At 36.4% G+C, this 15,110-nt stretch overlaps 1 protein-coding gene across 3 annotated transcripts in view; it reads left to right on the top strand.

The window, feature by feature from the left end:
• PLA2G4A (phospholipase A2 group IVA) overlaps nucleotides 1-15,110 on the top strand; it is a 160,110-nt gene that overhangs the window by 120,817 nt on the left and 24,183 nt on the right. For all 3 annotated transcript variants that reach the window (XM_042926228.1, XM_042926230.1, XM_042926229.1), the window contains 2 exons: nucleotides 1,935-2,006; nucleotides 8,992-9,234. In XM_042926228.1, coding sequence (XP_042782162.1) covers nucleotides 1,935-2,006; nucleotides 8,992-9,234 — 315 coding nt within the window. The remainder of the gene's footprint in view (nucleotides 1-1,934; nucleotides 2,007-8,991; nucleotides 9,235-15,110) is intronic.

The raw sequence follows: 15,110 nt of genomic DNA, 5'->3' as shown, positions 1-15,110 counted from the left end.
TGTGAAGATTTCAGAATAAAAGAGGAAAGAAACAGAAGGAGCCCATGTTATAATGCTTGCTTCTCTGAGCTCCTTCTCTGTTGAATGATCCAGATACCTCTAGAGCTTGTTATTTTTTCCTCCGATGGCAGGAAGAGAATAGGACTGAAATAACAGATCCGAAGGTGGGTGAGACAATGGCTGAAGGCCAAGGAAAAGGAGAATGTTTATATTAAACAGTCTTCAGAATATTCTTTGCTGTTGGATGTTTCCTTTGAGGCCAGTGGTTTGGCGGCCTATTTACTTGTCCTCTGTGTCAGACTGTGAGGGGTATTATGTGCTTGTGACCCAGGATGCGTGTTACCTCAGATTAGGTAAGGCTTTCCAGAAATGAGACCAGAGAGGTGACTGAGGGGAATCTGAAGACTCCTGCTGATTCTTTTCATCCACTGGCTGATTAAAGTTTACCTCTTAAAGGGGTGTTCAGAGGTTGTTTCTGTTTTTGCTTTTTCCCCTCTGAAGAATGACATTACGGAAAATTGGACTATAATCCGATAACTCGAAATGAAATTCTTCACATTTTCTCAAGGAATTTTGAATGTGAGCCATCTATGCTTTTGAACAGATGGAGCTACATATCATACCATAGTGATGGACAATAGATACGTTCAAATATTAAGCTGTTCATCTCTTGAAAATATCTTTGTAAAATTGAATGATATTTTGGTGAACCATTTTCTTAAAGGAGAGTATCAAGTTGACCGAAAAAAAAATGCTTAAAAAAAAAAAAGAAAGAAAATTTTGTTCTGCCAAAATATATATAGGACCAAAAACATACCTAATGTATATGACACCCACAGTGGGTCATTTGCTAACACCTCACCCTCTTCTGTACAACAAAACTACTTTCTGTAATACTCATGAAATTAAATGAATAATATTAGTCTGTGAACACTGTCTTTTATTGAATTTCATATGTGCAATCATACCAGTAAAATTAAATAAATCTAAAAAGTTAACCTACTACCTCAAGCATTTAAAACCCTTCCGTTATATACTCTCATTCAGGTATGTGACATTTATGCAGATATAATAAACATACACAGAGTAATATGGGGAAACTATATGTTATACCTATATTTCTCCAAGTTTAAAGCCCCTAAATGATTCTAGAACGGAAAATTAAAAATTTAGAATCAGGGTTTTTTTTTAAATAAAAAAAAGTCTATTGACTCATAGAAGGAAAAAAAAAAGTCACTGTTATATAGAAAGTGGTTTCATGTAAGTGTTCGAAGAAAGTTTGATTCTTCTACAAATGATAATAAGGATGGTCTGTGTGTTCTAAAAAAACAATGACTAGTTATTATGCCAGATTTTACTCCTGTCTTTGTTTTAAGGGTATATGGTTTCTAAGTTTTAATTTTCATAACTGCCCTCTTAATATGTTCTGAGAAAGCACAAATTTTTTGACACCAAAAGGCACATTTCAATAAACAATTTTCTGTATTATTGAAAATCAAAAGATACCTTATATTAGTAGCTTTCATTCATTTTGAAGGAACTGTTCTGTAGTCTTCCTATAGATTTTGGCTTTGCCCTGAATTTTCCCTCAGAAACAGCCTTAAACATATTTAATTAAAGAAAATTATATTGTTTTGCTATAACAGGAGCCTCCTGTGACCAAGTTATTCTTTCTGTCAGAATTAAGAGAAATAAAGATCCTTTCCTTTAAATCATGAAGGAGTAGTTTTAGACTAATTTTTCCCGTCCCAGGAAATTTGTTTTCCAATGGGAAATTTGAAACTATTGAATTAGGTACTAAATTGATCTAAATTTCCACTAATAAACCTAGTAGATCTCACTTGGTGGTTTTCCTCAGATTACTTCCTTATGATAAGTTTAATTGTGAGCCTTGACACCTGAAATAGTCCAACTGTTTTGTTTTCTTTCCACAGAAAATATTACAGCAGAGCATATTGTGAGCAATGACAGCTCGGATAGCGATGATGAATCACAAGAACCCAAAGGTAAGGGAATTTGCTCTGGCAGAGGTCCATTAGAAAAGAATATGAATGTTGTGTCTGATTGTCTCACTGAGTGCTATCGAATTGCAGCGTTCAGTTCACAGAGAAAATCAATGTTGTATGTGTAATAAAATGTACAACAGAAATATCCCTTATTCTTTTCTTTTTAATAGCTCAAAATGTTATCCATGGGACAAATGGAGAATAAACTAAGACGGTAGAAGTAACGAATTCTAGGTCTGATTAGAGCACCAGGCTTCTTGGCATGAAAATTGTGATATAGGAACATTTTCTAAGTTTATTTATTTATTTTGAGAGAGAGAGAGTGCACACAAGCAGGAGAGAGGCAGAGAGAGGGAGAGAGGGAGAGAGAATCCCAAGCAGGCACTGTCAGCACAGAGCCCAGCATGGGGCATAATCCCATAAACCGTGAGATCCCAACCTGAGCCCAGATCAAGAGTTGGACACTTAACCAGCTGAACCACCCAGGCGCCCTCTTATGGGAACATTCTTACATGGCTTTAAAAGTTAAAATTTTATCTTGAAAAGTTTTATTATTGATAAAGTACCATGTGAAAACTTCTTCACACTCCCTGAGCCTTACCCCATTGTCAGCAATCTATCTTTTAGGAAGAGATCGGTGATAAAGTGGGGGAGAATTATCAAGAACTTTTTATTGTATATGTTATTTCTGAGTGCAAATGAGTTCTTTCACACTTCGACAAGGCAGCTTTGAGCTTGGTGTGGATCAGGACATCAATGATGAAGTCGGGGCAGGGACAAGGTGAGGATCAGGGATATTTGATGCCAATGTTATGTGGTAAATGGAGTGATTTTTACATTTTATAACAACTGGGTAAACATCCTACAACAGTTTGAATATGATCACCTAGATTTTAGGAGATATTAAGTGCTTTCTTGCTCTAAAGTTCAAGAATTCCTCCAGCCGTGGTGTAGATGTTGGAAGAGCCCGTTTAATCCTTGCTGCAAATCAACATTTTCACGCCTGAGCTGTGACTTACTCATCAGATGAGTTTGTATAACCTAGGAGAAAGGTACCTTCTCTGCAAAATTCAGCAGCTACACAAGCCCACAGCTTGGCTAGCATGTAGTTTCTTGTAACGTTTTTAAAAAAATAACCTTTCCCTGGGCAGACAGAACTTTCCACCAGGCACTAGGTTTGACCACTGCTCGGTTTGCACTTCAGTCCCAATTTGCCCACTGTCCGGCTGCTTCATGCAGTCAGTGATTTGCCTCATTACATATAGTAGCCAGGTCCTTAGGCAGGAACCCTGCGCTGGAAAGAACTCAGTCCTAATTCCCTCTCCTTCATAGTTTTAATTTTAATTTTTTTAGTTGTTCAGGTCTTCAGGTCTTTTTATTATTATTATTATTATTATTATTATTATTGTTATTATTTTGAATTTCCTTTTAATGAAGGGAGCTAGCCAGTACAAAGGGAATAGACAGCATATGTCTAACATTACTAGAACTGATATTGACATAAGGACTATCAGATAGACATAATAATGGCTTGTTAATTATTAAGTAAATTACTATAGATGGTCAGTGCATTTGATCACCTCTGGTTACCCTAGGGCTGAGAAGTTCAAAGACCCTTTGAACATGGCTGCTTTGATTTTAGTACCAGCCTAGTTTGGTGAAGGCTGTTGAGGATTATTTGGGGATTTCTAGTATTAGCTCTTAATATTCATTTTCTTCCTTTTAAATAAAATGTTTTTATAGTAGTTTTAGATTGACAACAAAATTGAGCGAAAAGAACAGAGAGTTCCCATATACTTCCTGAACCCCCACACACACAGAGCCTCCCCCACTATCAACATCCTATATCAGAATGGTACATTTGTTATAATCCATGAACCTACATTGACACATCTTTATCACCCCAAGTCCAAACTTAAGGATTTACTCTTGGTCTCGTATATTCTGTAGGTTTTCACAAACGTATAATGACATGTATCTACCATTATAGTTTGATGCAGAGTACTTTCACTGCCTTAAGCATCCCTCTGTGTTGTTTATTCATCCCTCTACCCCCACCCCCCCCAACCTCTGGCAACCACTCATATTTTTACTATCTTCATAGTTTTGCTTTTTCCAGAATGTCATATTGTTGGAATCATACAGAGTATAGCCTTTTCATATTGACTTCTTTCACTTAGTAATATGCATTTTAATTTCCTCCATGTCTTTTCATGGCTTGAGAGCTCTTTTTTGTTTGTTTTGGTTTTGTTTTGATTTGTTTGTAGCACTAACATTCCATTGTCTGGATGTACCAGTTTATTTATCCATTCACCTATTGAAGGGCATCTTATTTTCTTCCAATTTTTGACAAATATGAATAAAGCTGCTACAAATGCTCATGTTCAAATTTTGTGTAGATATGTTTTCAACTCCTTTGGGTAAAAACCAAGAAACATGATTGCTAGATCATGTGATGGGCATATAATTTAGTTTTGTAGAAACTTCCAGGGGTGCCTGGGTGGCTCAGTTGATTGGGCATCTGACTCTTGATCTCAGCTCAGGTCCTTTTTTTGTTTTTTGGGGGTTTTTTTTGTATTTTTTTTTTAAATTAAATTCGAGTTAGTTAACACACAATGTAGTATTGGTTTCAGGAGTAGAGCCCAGTGATTCATGACTTACATATAACACCCAGTGCTCATCTCAACAAGTGCCCTCCTTCCTTAATGCTCATCTCTAATTTAGCCCATCCTGCCATCCACCTCCCCTCCAGCAACCCTCAGTTTGTTCTCTGAACTTAAGAGTCTCTTATATATTCTACACAATATTCTATTGTGTATATATGCACACACACAATAGAATATCACTCAGCGATCAAAAAGAATGAAATCTTGCCATTCGCAATGATGTGGATGGAGCTAGAATGTATTATGCTAAGCAAAATAAGTCAATGAGAGAGAATTTCACTCATATGTGGACTTAAGAAACAAAACAGATGAACATATGAGAGCGGCTGGAAAGAGAGAGGGAAATAAACCATGAGAAACTCTTAATGATAGAGGACAAACTGTGAGTTGATGGAGGGAGTTGGGTGGGAGATGGACTAGCCGGGTGATATGATGGGTATTTAGGATTGTGGGTGTTGCATGTAAATGATGAATCACTGAATTCTATTTCTGAAACCAGTGTTGTACTGTATGTTAACTAACTAGAATTTAAATAAAATTTTGAAAAGACAAAAAAAAGAGTCTCTTATGGTTTGCCTCCCTCTGTTTTTATCTTATTTTTCCTTCTCTTCCCCTATGTTCATCTGTTTTGTTTCTTTTTTTTTTTAATTTTTTTAACGTTTATTTATTTTTGAGAAGAGAGAGAGCATGAGCGGGAGAGGAGAGAGAAAGAGGGAGACACAGAATCTGAAACAGGCTCCAGGTTCTGAACTATCAGTACAGAGCCCGACATGGGGCTCGAACTCATGGACCGTGAGATCATGACCTGAGCCAAAGTCGGATGCTTAACCAACTGAGCCACTCAGGTGCCCCATCTGTTTTGTTTCTTAAAGTCCACATATGAGTGAAATCATATGATATTTGTCTTTCTCTGACTGGCTTATTTCACTGAGCATAATATATTCTAGTTCCACCCAGGTTGTTGCAAATGGCAAGATTTTGTTCTTTTTGATCACCGAGTAACATTCCATTGTGTGTGTATGTATATGTATATACATATCACATCCTCTTTATCCATTCATCAGTCGATGGACATTTGGGTTCTTTCTGTTATTTGGCTATTGTTGATAGTGCTGCTATAAACATTGGGATGCATGTGCCCTTTCAAATCAGCATTATTTTATGCTTTGGATAAATACCTAGTAGTGCAATTTCTGGGTCATAGGGTAGTTCTACTTTTAATTTTTTGAGGAATCTCCATACTGTTTTCCAGAGTGGCTGCACTAGTTTGCATTCCCACCAACAGTGCAAAAATCAGTGATCTCGGCTCAAGTCTTGATCTCACCTCCAGTCATGATCTCAGGGTTGTGAGTTTGAGCCCCACATTGGGCTCTGTGTTGGATGTGAAGGCTACTTAGAAAGAAAGAAAGAAAGAAAGAGAGAAAGAGAGAAAGAAAGAAAGAGAGAGAGAGAGAGAGAGAGAGAAAGAAAGAAAGAAAGAAAGAAAGAAAGAAAGAAAGAAAGAAACCTCCCAAGTGGCTGTAGTGATTTGCATTCCCATGAGCATGTATAAGTGTTCCTGTTGCTTCATATCCTCACCAGCATTCAGTAATGCCAGTGTTTACAATTTGCACATTTCTAATAGATGTGTAGTGTTATCTCATTGTTGCTTAATTTGTATTTCCCTGATGACATATGATGTGGAGCATCTTTTCATGTGCTTACTTGCCATTTCTGTGTCTTCTTTGGTGAGGTGTCTGTTACCCATTTTTTAAATTGGGATGTTTGTTTTCTTATTTTGAATTTTAAGAGTTCTTTGTACATTTTGGATAACAGTCCTTTCTTAGATGTCTTCTGCAAATATTTTCCCCCAGTCCGTGTCTTGTCTTTTCATTGTCTTGAGGCTTCTTCATTTTTCGTCTTATGATTTTGAGCAAGGTCTTCAGGGATTTTCAACTTTGGTTTCTTCAAATCTATACTGGCATCATTTTACTTGCTGTCATAGAATTGTTATAATTATCAAATTGCAAATGCATACAAAGGACTTTAAGTTGTAAAAGACTATGCAAATAGAAATGTGCTTAGTATTCTAACTAAAAAAGCAGTAGATTATCATTTATATGTTGAAGCCTGGGTTTGTCCCACAAATGATGCCATTTCTAAATGTCTCATAAGGACAGTAGATTTTCTAGTGCAGAGTGTTTATTTAATAATAGCAATAATAATGATGATGATGATGGTAATTATGATGGTGCAAAAGAAGGAAGAGGAGGAGAAGGAAGGAAAGAGGAAGAAGGAGAAAAAGAGAGGGAGGTGGAGGAGGAGGAAGAAGCTACAAATTACTGATTATCTTATTCATATCCTGTGTAACTGAAGATATAAATCATTCACTTTATTATTTATTTATTTATGTATTTATTTATTTATTTTTGAGAGAGAGTGCATGCGAGTGGGGGAGAGGAGCAAAGGGGGAGAGAGAGATGGAATTTTAAGCAGGCTCCACTCTCAGTGCAGAGTCCAGTATGGGGCTCAATCCCATGACTCTGGTATCATGACAGGAGTCAAAATCAAGAGTGGGACACTCAACTGACTGGGCCCCTGGGCACCTCTAAATCATTCATTTTATTTGTTTTAATGATTATTTACTTATTTTAAGGGAGAGAGAGAGCGCGCATGCATGAGCAGGGGAGGGGTAGAGAGAGGGGTCAGGGGGGGAGAGAGAATCCCAAGCAGGCTCCATGCTGTCAGCACAGAGCCCAGTGTGAGGCTCAAATTCATGAATCATGAGTCAGATGCCTGACTGAACCACCCAGGCACCACTAAATCATTCACTTTAAAGCCTAATTTGTTCTCATGAAAGATTTTCTTTGTCGTATTTGGCTTTAGAGAAGTGTGAGAGTAGGAAAATGTATATGTTTTTTGTATGTAGTCATCTGAATTCGTTCCTGAAAGAAATATCCATTCATTTACTTAGCTTAGTTAAGCAAATCTTTATGAGGATAAAAATCAGTATTTATTATGGTTTTCTGTATGTTTAATTAACATTTACTAGAAATTATGAAGTTTGAACATAGACTTTTTTTCTCAAATACACACACATACAGTTTTACATATTGCATATAAAGAGAGTTCCCAGAAATCTGAACAGAGGGATGTAGGCAGGTGGGGTTATACTCGACCACAGTTTTCTTTGATTTGGATTGTGAATGAATCATGTCAATGATAATGATTATGCAGCTGCTGCTGTCACCACAACTATCTCTTCCACTAACTAATGTTTGTTAAGAATTTAATATGGGCCATGCACTTTTCTAAGAGATTTACACAAATGCACTATCTCAGTCTTCACAACAGCCCTGTGGGGTTTACTGATGAGGAAATGAAGGCTGAAAAGAGTTAACTAGTTAAGCAGCGGAGAGAGGATTGAAATCCAGGCAATCTGATTCTGGAGCCAATGTTCTAAACATGGCTTCCCAAGTAACGGTGATATGTGTGTAGGTTTGAAGGAAGATGTCATTTAAGACTGCCTCTTTTGGAAAGTTGCTGAATTGTAAGACATTTTAAAGCACATGTTTAAATTACATGGCTTTAAATTCCATACTTTACAAGCAAGGATGAAATGACTATTTATAGAGTGTTTATTGAGCAGCAAATATGCGTGTTGAATCCTTCAGGTGCCTCTTCTCGGTTTGCATGATTTCTGGATGTTTACTAAACAGGATACAGAACGCAACTTAAGTAATGAAGAGGAGAGGACTATCTACTGTGGAATTTCCCTCTGTGTGTGTGTGTGTGTGTGTGTGTGTGTGTGTGTGTGTGTGTAGCCAAGAGAAAAGGAAGAAAAGGACTAGGGAAGGACAGAAAGGGGAAAGTAGCAGTTTGCCTGAAAACCTAAGCATAGACCAGGTAACACATTAAGAACATAACCTCTAGACTGACTATAGGTAAAGGATAAAGTAAGAAAAATTTAAGAACAAAAATTATTAACTGAAATATTTTACTGCATTAATTTATACAAATAAATGCTTGTTAAATCAAAAGCCATAGAGCTTCGCTCTTAATTTTTTTTTATTTTTTAAGTTCATTTATTTATTTTGAGAGAGAGAAAGCACACAAGCTGGGGCGGGGCAGAGAGAAGGAAAGAGCCCCAATGTGGGGCTCGAACTCACACACTGTGAGATCATGACCTGAGCTGAGATCAAGAGTCAGATGCTTAATCGACTGCGCCACCCAAGCGCCCCTAGCTTTGCTGTTAATTTTAATGTTCAGTTGCCCAAAGATTTTTTCAATGGATTTGGGAATCTACACAATGGTTTGTTTTTTTTTTTATTTTTCCTTAGGCACTGAAAACGACGATGCTAAAAGGGAATATCAAAATGATAACCAAGCAAGTTGGGTCCATCGTATGTTAATGGCTTTGGTGAGTGATTCAACTTTATTCAATACCAGAGAAGGACGTGCTGGGAAGGTACACAACTTCATGTTGGGCTTGAATCTCAATACATCCTATCCAATATCTCCTCTGAAAGACTTTACCACACAGGAATCGTTGGATGAAGATGAATTGGATACAGCTGTTGCAGGTAAGCACACAACACAAAATCCATGTGTTTCTTTCTCCTAATTCAGGAGATCTGTATTCCTTTCTAGGGAGAAGAAGCCTTTTGATCATATTCAATATTTATTCACATATACTCAATTACAGCTACATCCATGTAATGTGTGAAGGGCTTCAGATTACTGTTTTTTAGAAGAAGAACATCCATTGGACAGGAAAGGGCATAGTTATTTCAGCATAGAAAATTTTCATTGAAACATTGAGGAGGGATCTTAGATCCTCTCTGTAGTGGACAAGGTTCACTCAGAAAACAGGAAACCCTCTCCCTTGTTTAATTGAGAGGGGTTTAAAGTAGGGAAGTAGGTGTTTACAAAATTGCTCCAAGGCTTGGAAGAGCAAGCTCCAGACTGAGCTTCTAGAAATGATTCCAAAAACACTTTAGAATCACCCCCAATAAACGCCCACACAACTGTGCTTGGCAGTAGAAATGGCAGAAATGTATCTTCTGTCTCATTTCCTCCTTTGAATCTCATGTGGGTTTTTCTCCTTGGCAAAGGACAGGTCTCAGCAGAACCAGTGCTGGAAGGGATTCTGGTAAATGGGGTCCTTAGTTGGCCATCTGCTGCCACACAGTAATGCATGCAACCCAAGTGCGTGAAATAGAGTTGAGTTCACCAGTCTCAGTGACCATCAGGCTACTGAGTGTGTCCCTCCAGTTCTCAGAAAGGTTAGGTAGCTTTCTTAAGGCCAGCTGGTCAGAACCCACTCACTGGGCCAAATTCCAAAGAATAATTCCCTTTATTCTTCAGTTCATTTCATGTTTCAAATTAAAAGTTAAATTTGCCTTGGTGACTAATCAATTCATAATAATCTTTCTTATAATGATTCTGTCATCTTAAATCTTTCTACTACATCACACCATCATTTTTTCTGTTAACTGCCCAAATGTCATTTCCCACTCATTTCTGCCTAAGGGCATCAAGAGGAAGCTTTAGAAACTTAAGCGGAATTTTTCCAAAAACCTTTCTTCTACTCTTTGGTTAAGCATCATGCCTATAAAATATTTGTGAAAATCAGGGCATGACTTTAGGTTTGGTGGTGTTTCTCATAGGGCTGTTTCCATTTGTTGCTTGAGCTTACGGGAAATTGCAAAAGCAGAAGTTGCCCTTGTTTAAACAAGAGGAGTAGAAACTCACTATACTTTGCATTATGTTTATGGCATCCAAGTCTAGGATGTGAAGTATGGTATGATTATATACCTGCAATCCAAACCCTTTCATATATTAGCAATGATAAAAGTCTATTTGTGATAAAATCAATATCCCATTTGAAAATGCATCCAAAATTAAAAAAAAAAAAAACACTTGACCATTTATCAGTGACATTACTTGTCTTGTGGCACATGATTATACTTACTGCTGTTATAATCCCCATTCTCAAAGGTCATTTAGAATCAGGAAGAATCTTTAGTTATATTCCACTATAGAAAAGGGAGATCAAAGAAAATCGTTCCCATTTTCCAAAATTTATCAGCTGAGCTAGAATGGGGTCACAGACCTCGGCATTGCTCAAAAGCTCTTCCTTTCTGCTACACTCCATGTCTCTGTTAGTCATTGTTTTGCTGATGTAAAATGGAAGTTTCCTTTCTGTGTACTATATTACATCTGTTTTATGTTATTACTTTGATTGCATTTACCCAGCATAGCTCTGTGGTTTGCACAGCATGAATTCTTCACACTGCATTTTAACAACTTCCTGGTAGTTTTGCAATATTTTATGTAGGTTCAGAGGCATTAGGGTTGCTAGATCAAATACAGCAGGCCTAGTTAAATTTGAAATTCAAATTATATATTACACATATAATATATATATATTGTATATATTACATATATAATACACACACACACACACATATGTAAATATGGCCCCTACAACATTTGGGACATACTTGTCCTAAAAAATTATTTGTTGTTTGTTTGAAATTCAAATTTAACGGCATCTTGTATTTTTAGTAGATAAATTTGGTAACCTTAGGAAATGCGCGGCTTTTGTTATTTTTCACCTTTTTCTTGCAAATTGTTCTTCATTTTCATCTTCTTTCTTTCCTTTGTTCATGCATTTACACAGTATTTGCAGAGCACTTGCAATGTGTTTGGTTCTAGAGACCCAGTGCTCAACAAGACAAATGTAATTCTCACCCTCATAAAAATTAAAATCATTTTGGACCTTTCCTTAAAGTTTTGATTCATAGGAGGGATTTATATACTCTAGTTAAGAATAATAGAAAAGTAGAGTAAAACTAAAACCCAGCAACCCTGATTCTGGTGGAACTGTGGGACACAGTCCTCACTTCTCTCCATAGTGCTTGGAGAACAGAGTTGTACATCACCTTATCTGACTCCTTTCTTTATTGGGTGCTCTTTGAGGGAAGTCTCATGGTTGGTTCTCATAAAGTAAAATGAGGAAGCAGAAAAATAAATCGTCTCAAAATATGGTATTACACTGACTAACCATTCTTTTGTTGGCCTGTTTTGGAATGTTTTACCCGAAAATTGTTTTAAATTAATGATCTTTGGAAGGAACTTTAAATTTTTTTCTTTGTGTTGTATCTCATAAAAACTCTGTTTCACTGACTTTATATTTATCCAGTTGAGAAAATGTATACGGCCTATTGATTTTAGTCAAGAAGCCAGTCGGGTCAGTGATGAGCTCGTTCAAATCTATAATTCACAGATTAACGTTGCTAAAAAATGACTGCAGATTAGACTGGATTTGCTAAATCGATTAGTGCTTTTCCAGACAGCTCCTTACTAAGGTAGACCCTGTTTATCTCCTGATTATTTCCAAGCTTTAGACTAACTATGTCTGTGGAGCTTAAAGTTAAAAGATGTATCATAAACTATAATCATCGACTATAATCATCTTGGTTCATAAAGTCTTCATAATGAACCAACTATAATCAGCTTGGTTCATAAAGTCTTCATTAAAAGTTCTATTTATTATACACTTTAAAATACCATATCTTAATTAAAACATTCACCAAATTTCTTTCTTTTATTTTTGTACCACACCCCTATGCAAAAAAAACCCCACAGATTTTAGGAAAACCTTACATTTTGGTTTATCTATGATGATTTTGTTTTTACAGATTAAAATTTGAGTATCTTAAAATTAAAACAATCTCTTAACCTAAAATGAGAAAAAAAAAATAGTGCAGTTTTTGTGCCTATTACCTCACCTTGCAGACAATCTTCTGAAAATAAGAGAAGGTGGATTCCTCTCATTTGTTTACTTCAGAATCATTGTATACCTTTAGAACCTAATTTTGGAGAAGCTGCCCATTAATTACATAACTTCTTTCCTGTTTACTTTTGTGTTTATGTTATTCACTGTGACACATACCATCTGGAATAAAAAATCGAGGCATGAGTTAATTCAGGCCAGAGTTCAATACACAAACAGCCAAACATTTTGGTACATCATAAATTGAATCTGTGTGATGTGTTTATAAAATTACCGTTGCAGATACCTGGAGATACAGTATCTGCAGATACAGCTGAACTGCTTTAAGGAGGTGGTACGTAATTATAGAACCCAGCATGTTTCCATACCTATCAAAAAACCTGATTAACTCACTTACAGGTTTAGAAACCATGTGGGCTTTAAACTATGGGAGGATATTCCTCCGTAGTGGTATTCATCAAACTCTCTATGACATTCTAGTGGATATCATACAATAAATCGGGTTCGAATTCAAATAAATTTGGGAGAACTAACAGCTCCATCCCCCTTTTCACAATGCAGTGGGATACTCTAATGAATTTAAGCAGACTGGCTTACTTAATGTGCCTCAAGTATAGGACTTGAAAAGCAGACTGGCTTCCATTTGAATCCTGGGTGCGCCATTTATTAGCAGGACAGTCTTGGGCCCTTACTTAGCATAAGTCTCAGTTAACAATGGTAGAAAAGTGGAACCAAACTAAAAACCGACAGCCCTGATCCTGACGGAACCGTAGGGCAGTGAGGTTGCAGCAATCCTCACAGTTTATTCCTTATAAAATAGAAATAATAGCTTACTTATAAAATAGAAGTAATAGTGATATCTATCTTAGAGACTTACTGTGAGGATTAAATAGCATCTTCATTAAAAAGAGCTATTAGCCCAAGGCAAACACAATAACTGGCTATTACTTTAAGCTGTTGAAATCCTATTTCTCAAGCCCATTTGATCATGGAACTCTTATTTTGTGTAAAGAACATCTGTTAATATCTTGCAAAACTATGTTGTTTGCAACACAAGTAGGAAACACTACTTCCTGTCAGTTTATTTGGAAGGGTGGAAATACGGTGTTTAGTTATGTGCCACAGCTGGGAATTGGCGCACATAATGATTTGTCTCTCAGGTGTTATCTTGGATATAAAAGAGGAAGAGGGGCACTACCAGTGCAGTGTAAAAAAAATACTGCCACTAATATGTTTTTAAAACTTTTGTGTTTACCTCTAATGAAATACACATATTAATGTGGTTTTAATGATTGACAGATGCATGTGTAGGTAGCCTCTCTATATTTTAATTATTGCTTTTTAAGTTACCCATTGTATTTACTTTTTTTTAATTGTATATGTTTTTTATTTTAGAGAGAAAGTGAGAGCAGGGGAGAGGGAGAGAGAGAGAGTGAAAGAGAGAGAGAGGCGGGGGGTGGGGGGAATCTCAAGCAAGCTCCACACTCAGTGCAGAGCCCAACGTGGGGCTCCATCCCATGACCCTGGGATCATGACCTGAACCAAAATCAAGAGGCAGATGCTCAACCCACTGAGCCACCCAGGCACCCCTTAAGTCATCCATTTTAAACCCTTTCAATTTTATGGCCATGCCACTCACTGAAGTAACAACATGACCCTATGCAGAAGGCTTAGACCCTGTGGGCCTGTCTTAGAATCCAGACTGTCACTGTGTGAAACTGGACCCCTCGGGTTTTAGTTTCCTTATCTTTAAAATGACACTCGTAACACCTTTTTTGTAAGAGTATTATGGGGATGATAAATATCATATATGAAATTTCTAATACATTATAGACCCTCAAAATAAATGAAGCTGTTTTTAGGAGAAATAAAAGTACCCAAATAATGAATTTCAGCTCTTATTAAAATATTTAAAAACTAATATAAGAAAAGACTCACAAACATTCACATAAAACATTCACATATGTAATTTTTAAACAATAAGAATTTCAGAGGAATAAATATTAAAATCACATTTGATAATATATGTATTTTTCAGTGTTATAATTCTTAGGTTCCAGTTTCTGTGATGGATAGAAATTTAGAATCTTGGCTGGTAGAAAAATACCTTGTCACTACAATCCATACATACTTGATAAGAAAGGAGAATTAACCTAAAGATAATTATTTAAAGAATAATTTCTTTTGTCTCTCCTTGCTGGCCTATTTATTCACCTTAGACATAGCAAGACTTTTTCTTTTTTTTAACTTGGCCCACATTTTCATTTAGTTATATAACCTTATTCTTGTCTAAACCACTCCCCCCATAGCCTTTTTTTTTTAAGCATATTTGGTTTTTTGTTTGTTTGTTTGTTTAAGGTCATTCATTCACACCCTCTCATTCAACAGTTCTGGGCGGTACAAATCACCTTGCTGTAAACTCTGTTCTGCTTCGTTCATAAACACACTAATATATGTTTGTAGCATTCACTTGTTATTCAGTATTTTAAGGATGAGAAATTTTAATAAATATGAGAGAAGAAAACACATGACTCTGTGTTAACTGTAGAAACTTAGAAGGATAATAATATTTTCTTAAGTAACTAAACCAAAGTCTAATTTAGAACTGTTTTCGATTCACACGGAATAAACATCAAGGCTAATTGTCTCATCGGTGCT

The sequence above is a fragment of the Panthera leo genome, chromosome F3 (genome assembly GCF_018350215.1).
Source record: "Panthera leo isolate Ple1 chromosome F3, P.leo_Ple1_pat1.1, whole genome shotgun sequence".
Classification (NCBI taxonomy): Eukaryota; Metazoa; Chordata; class Mammalia; order Carnivora; family Felidae; genus Panthera; species Panthera leo.
Note: the sequence above shows the minus strand (reverse complement) of the source record. Positions and strands in the feature narration are given on the sequence as shown.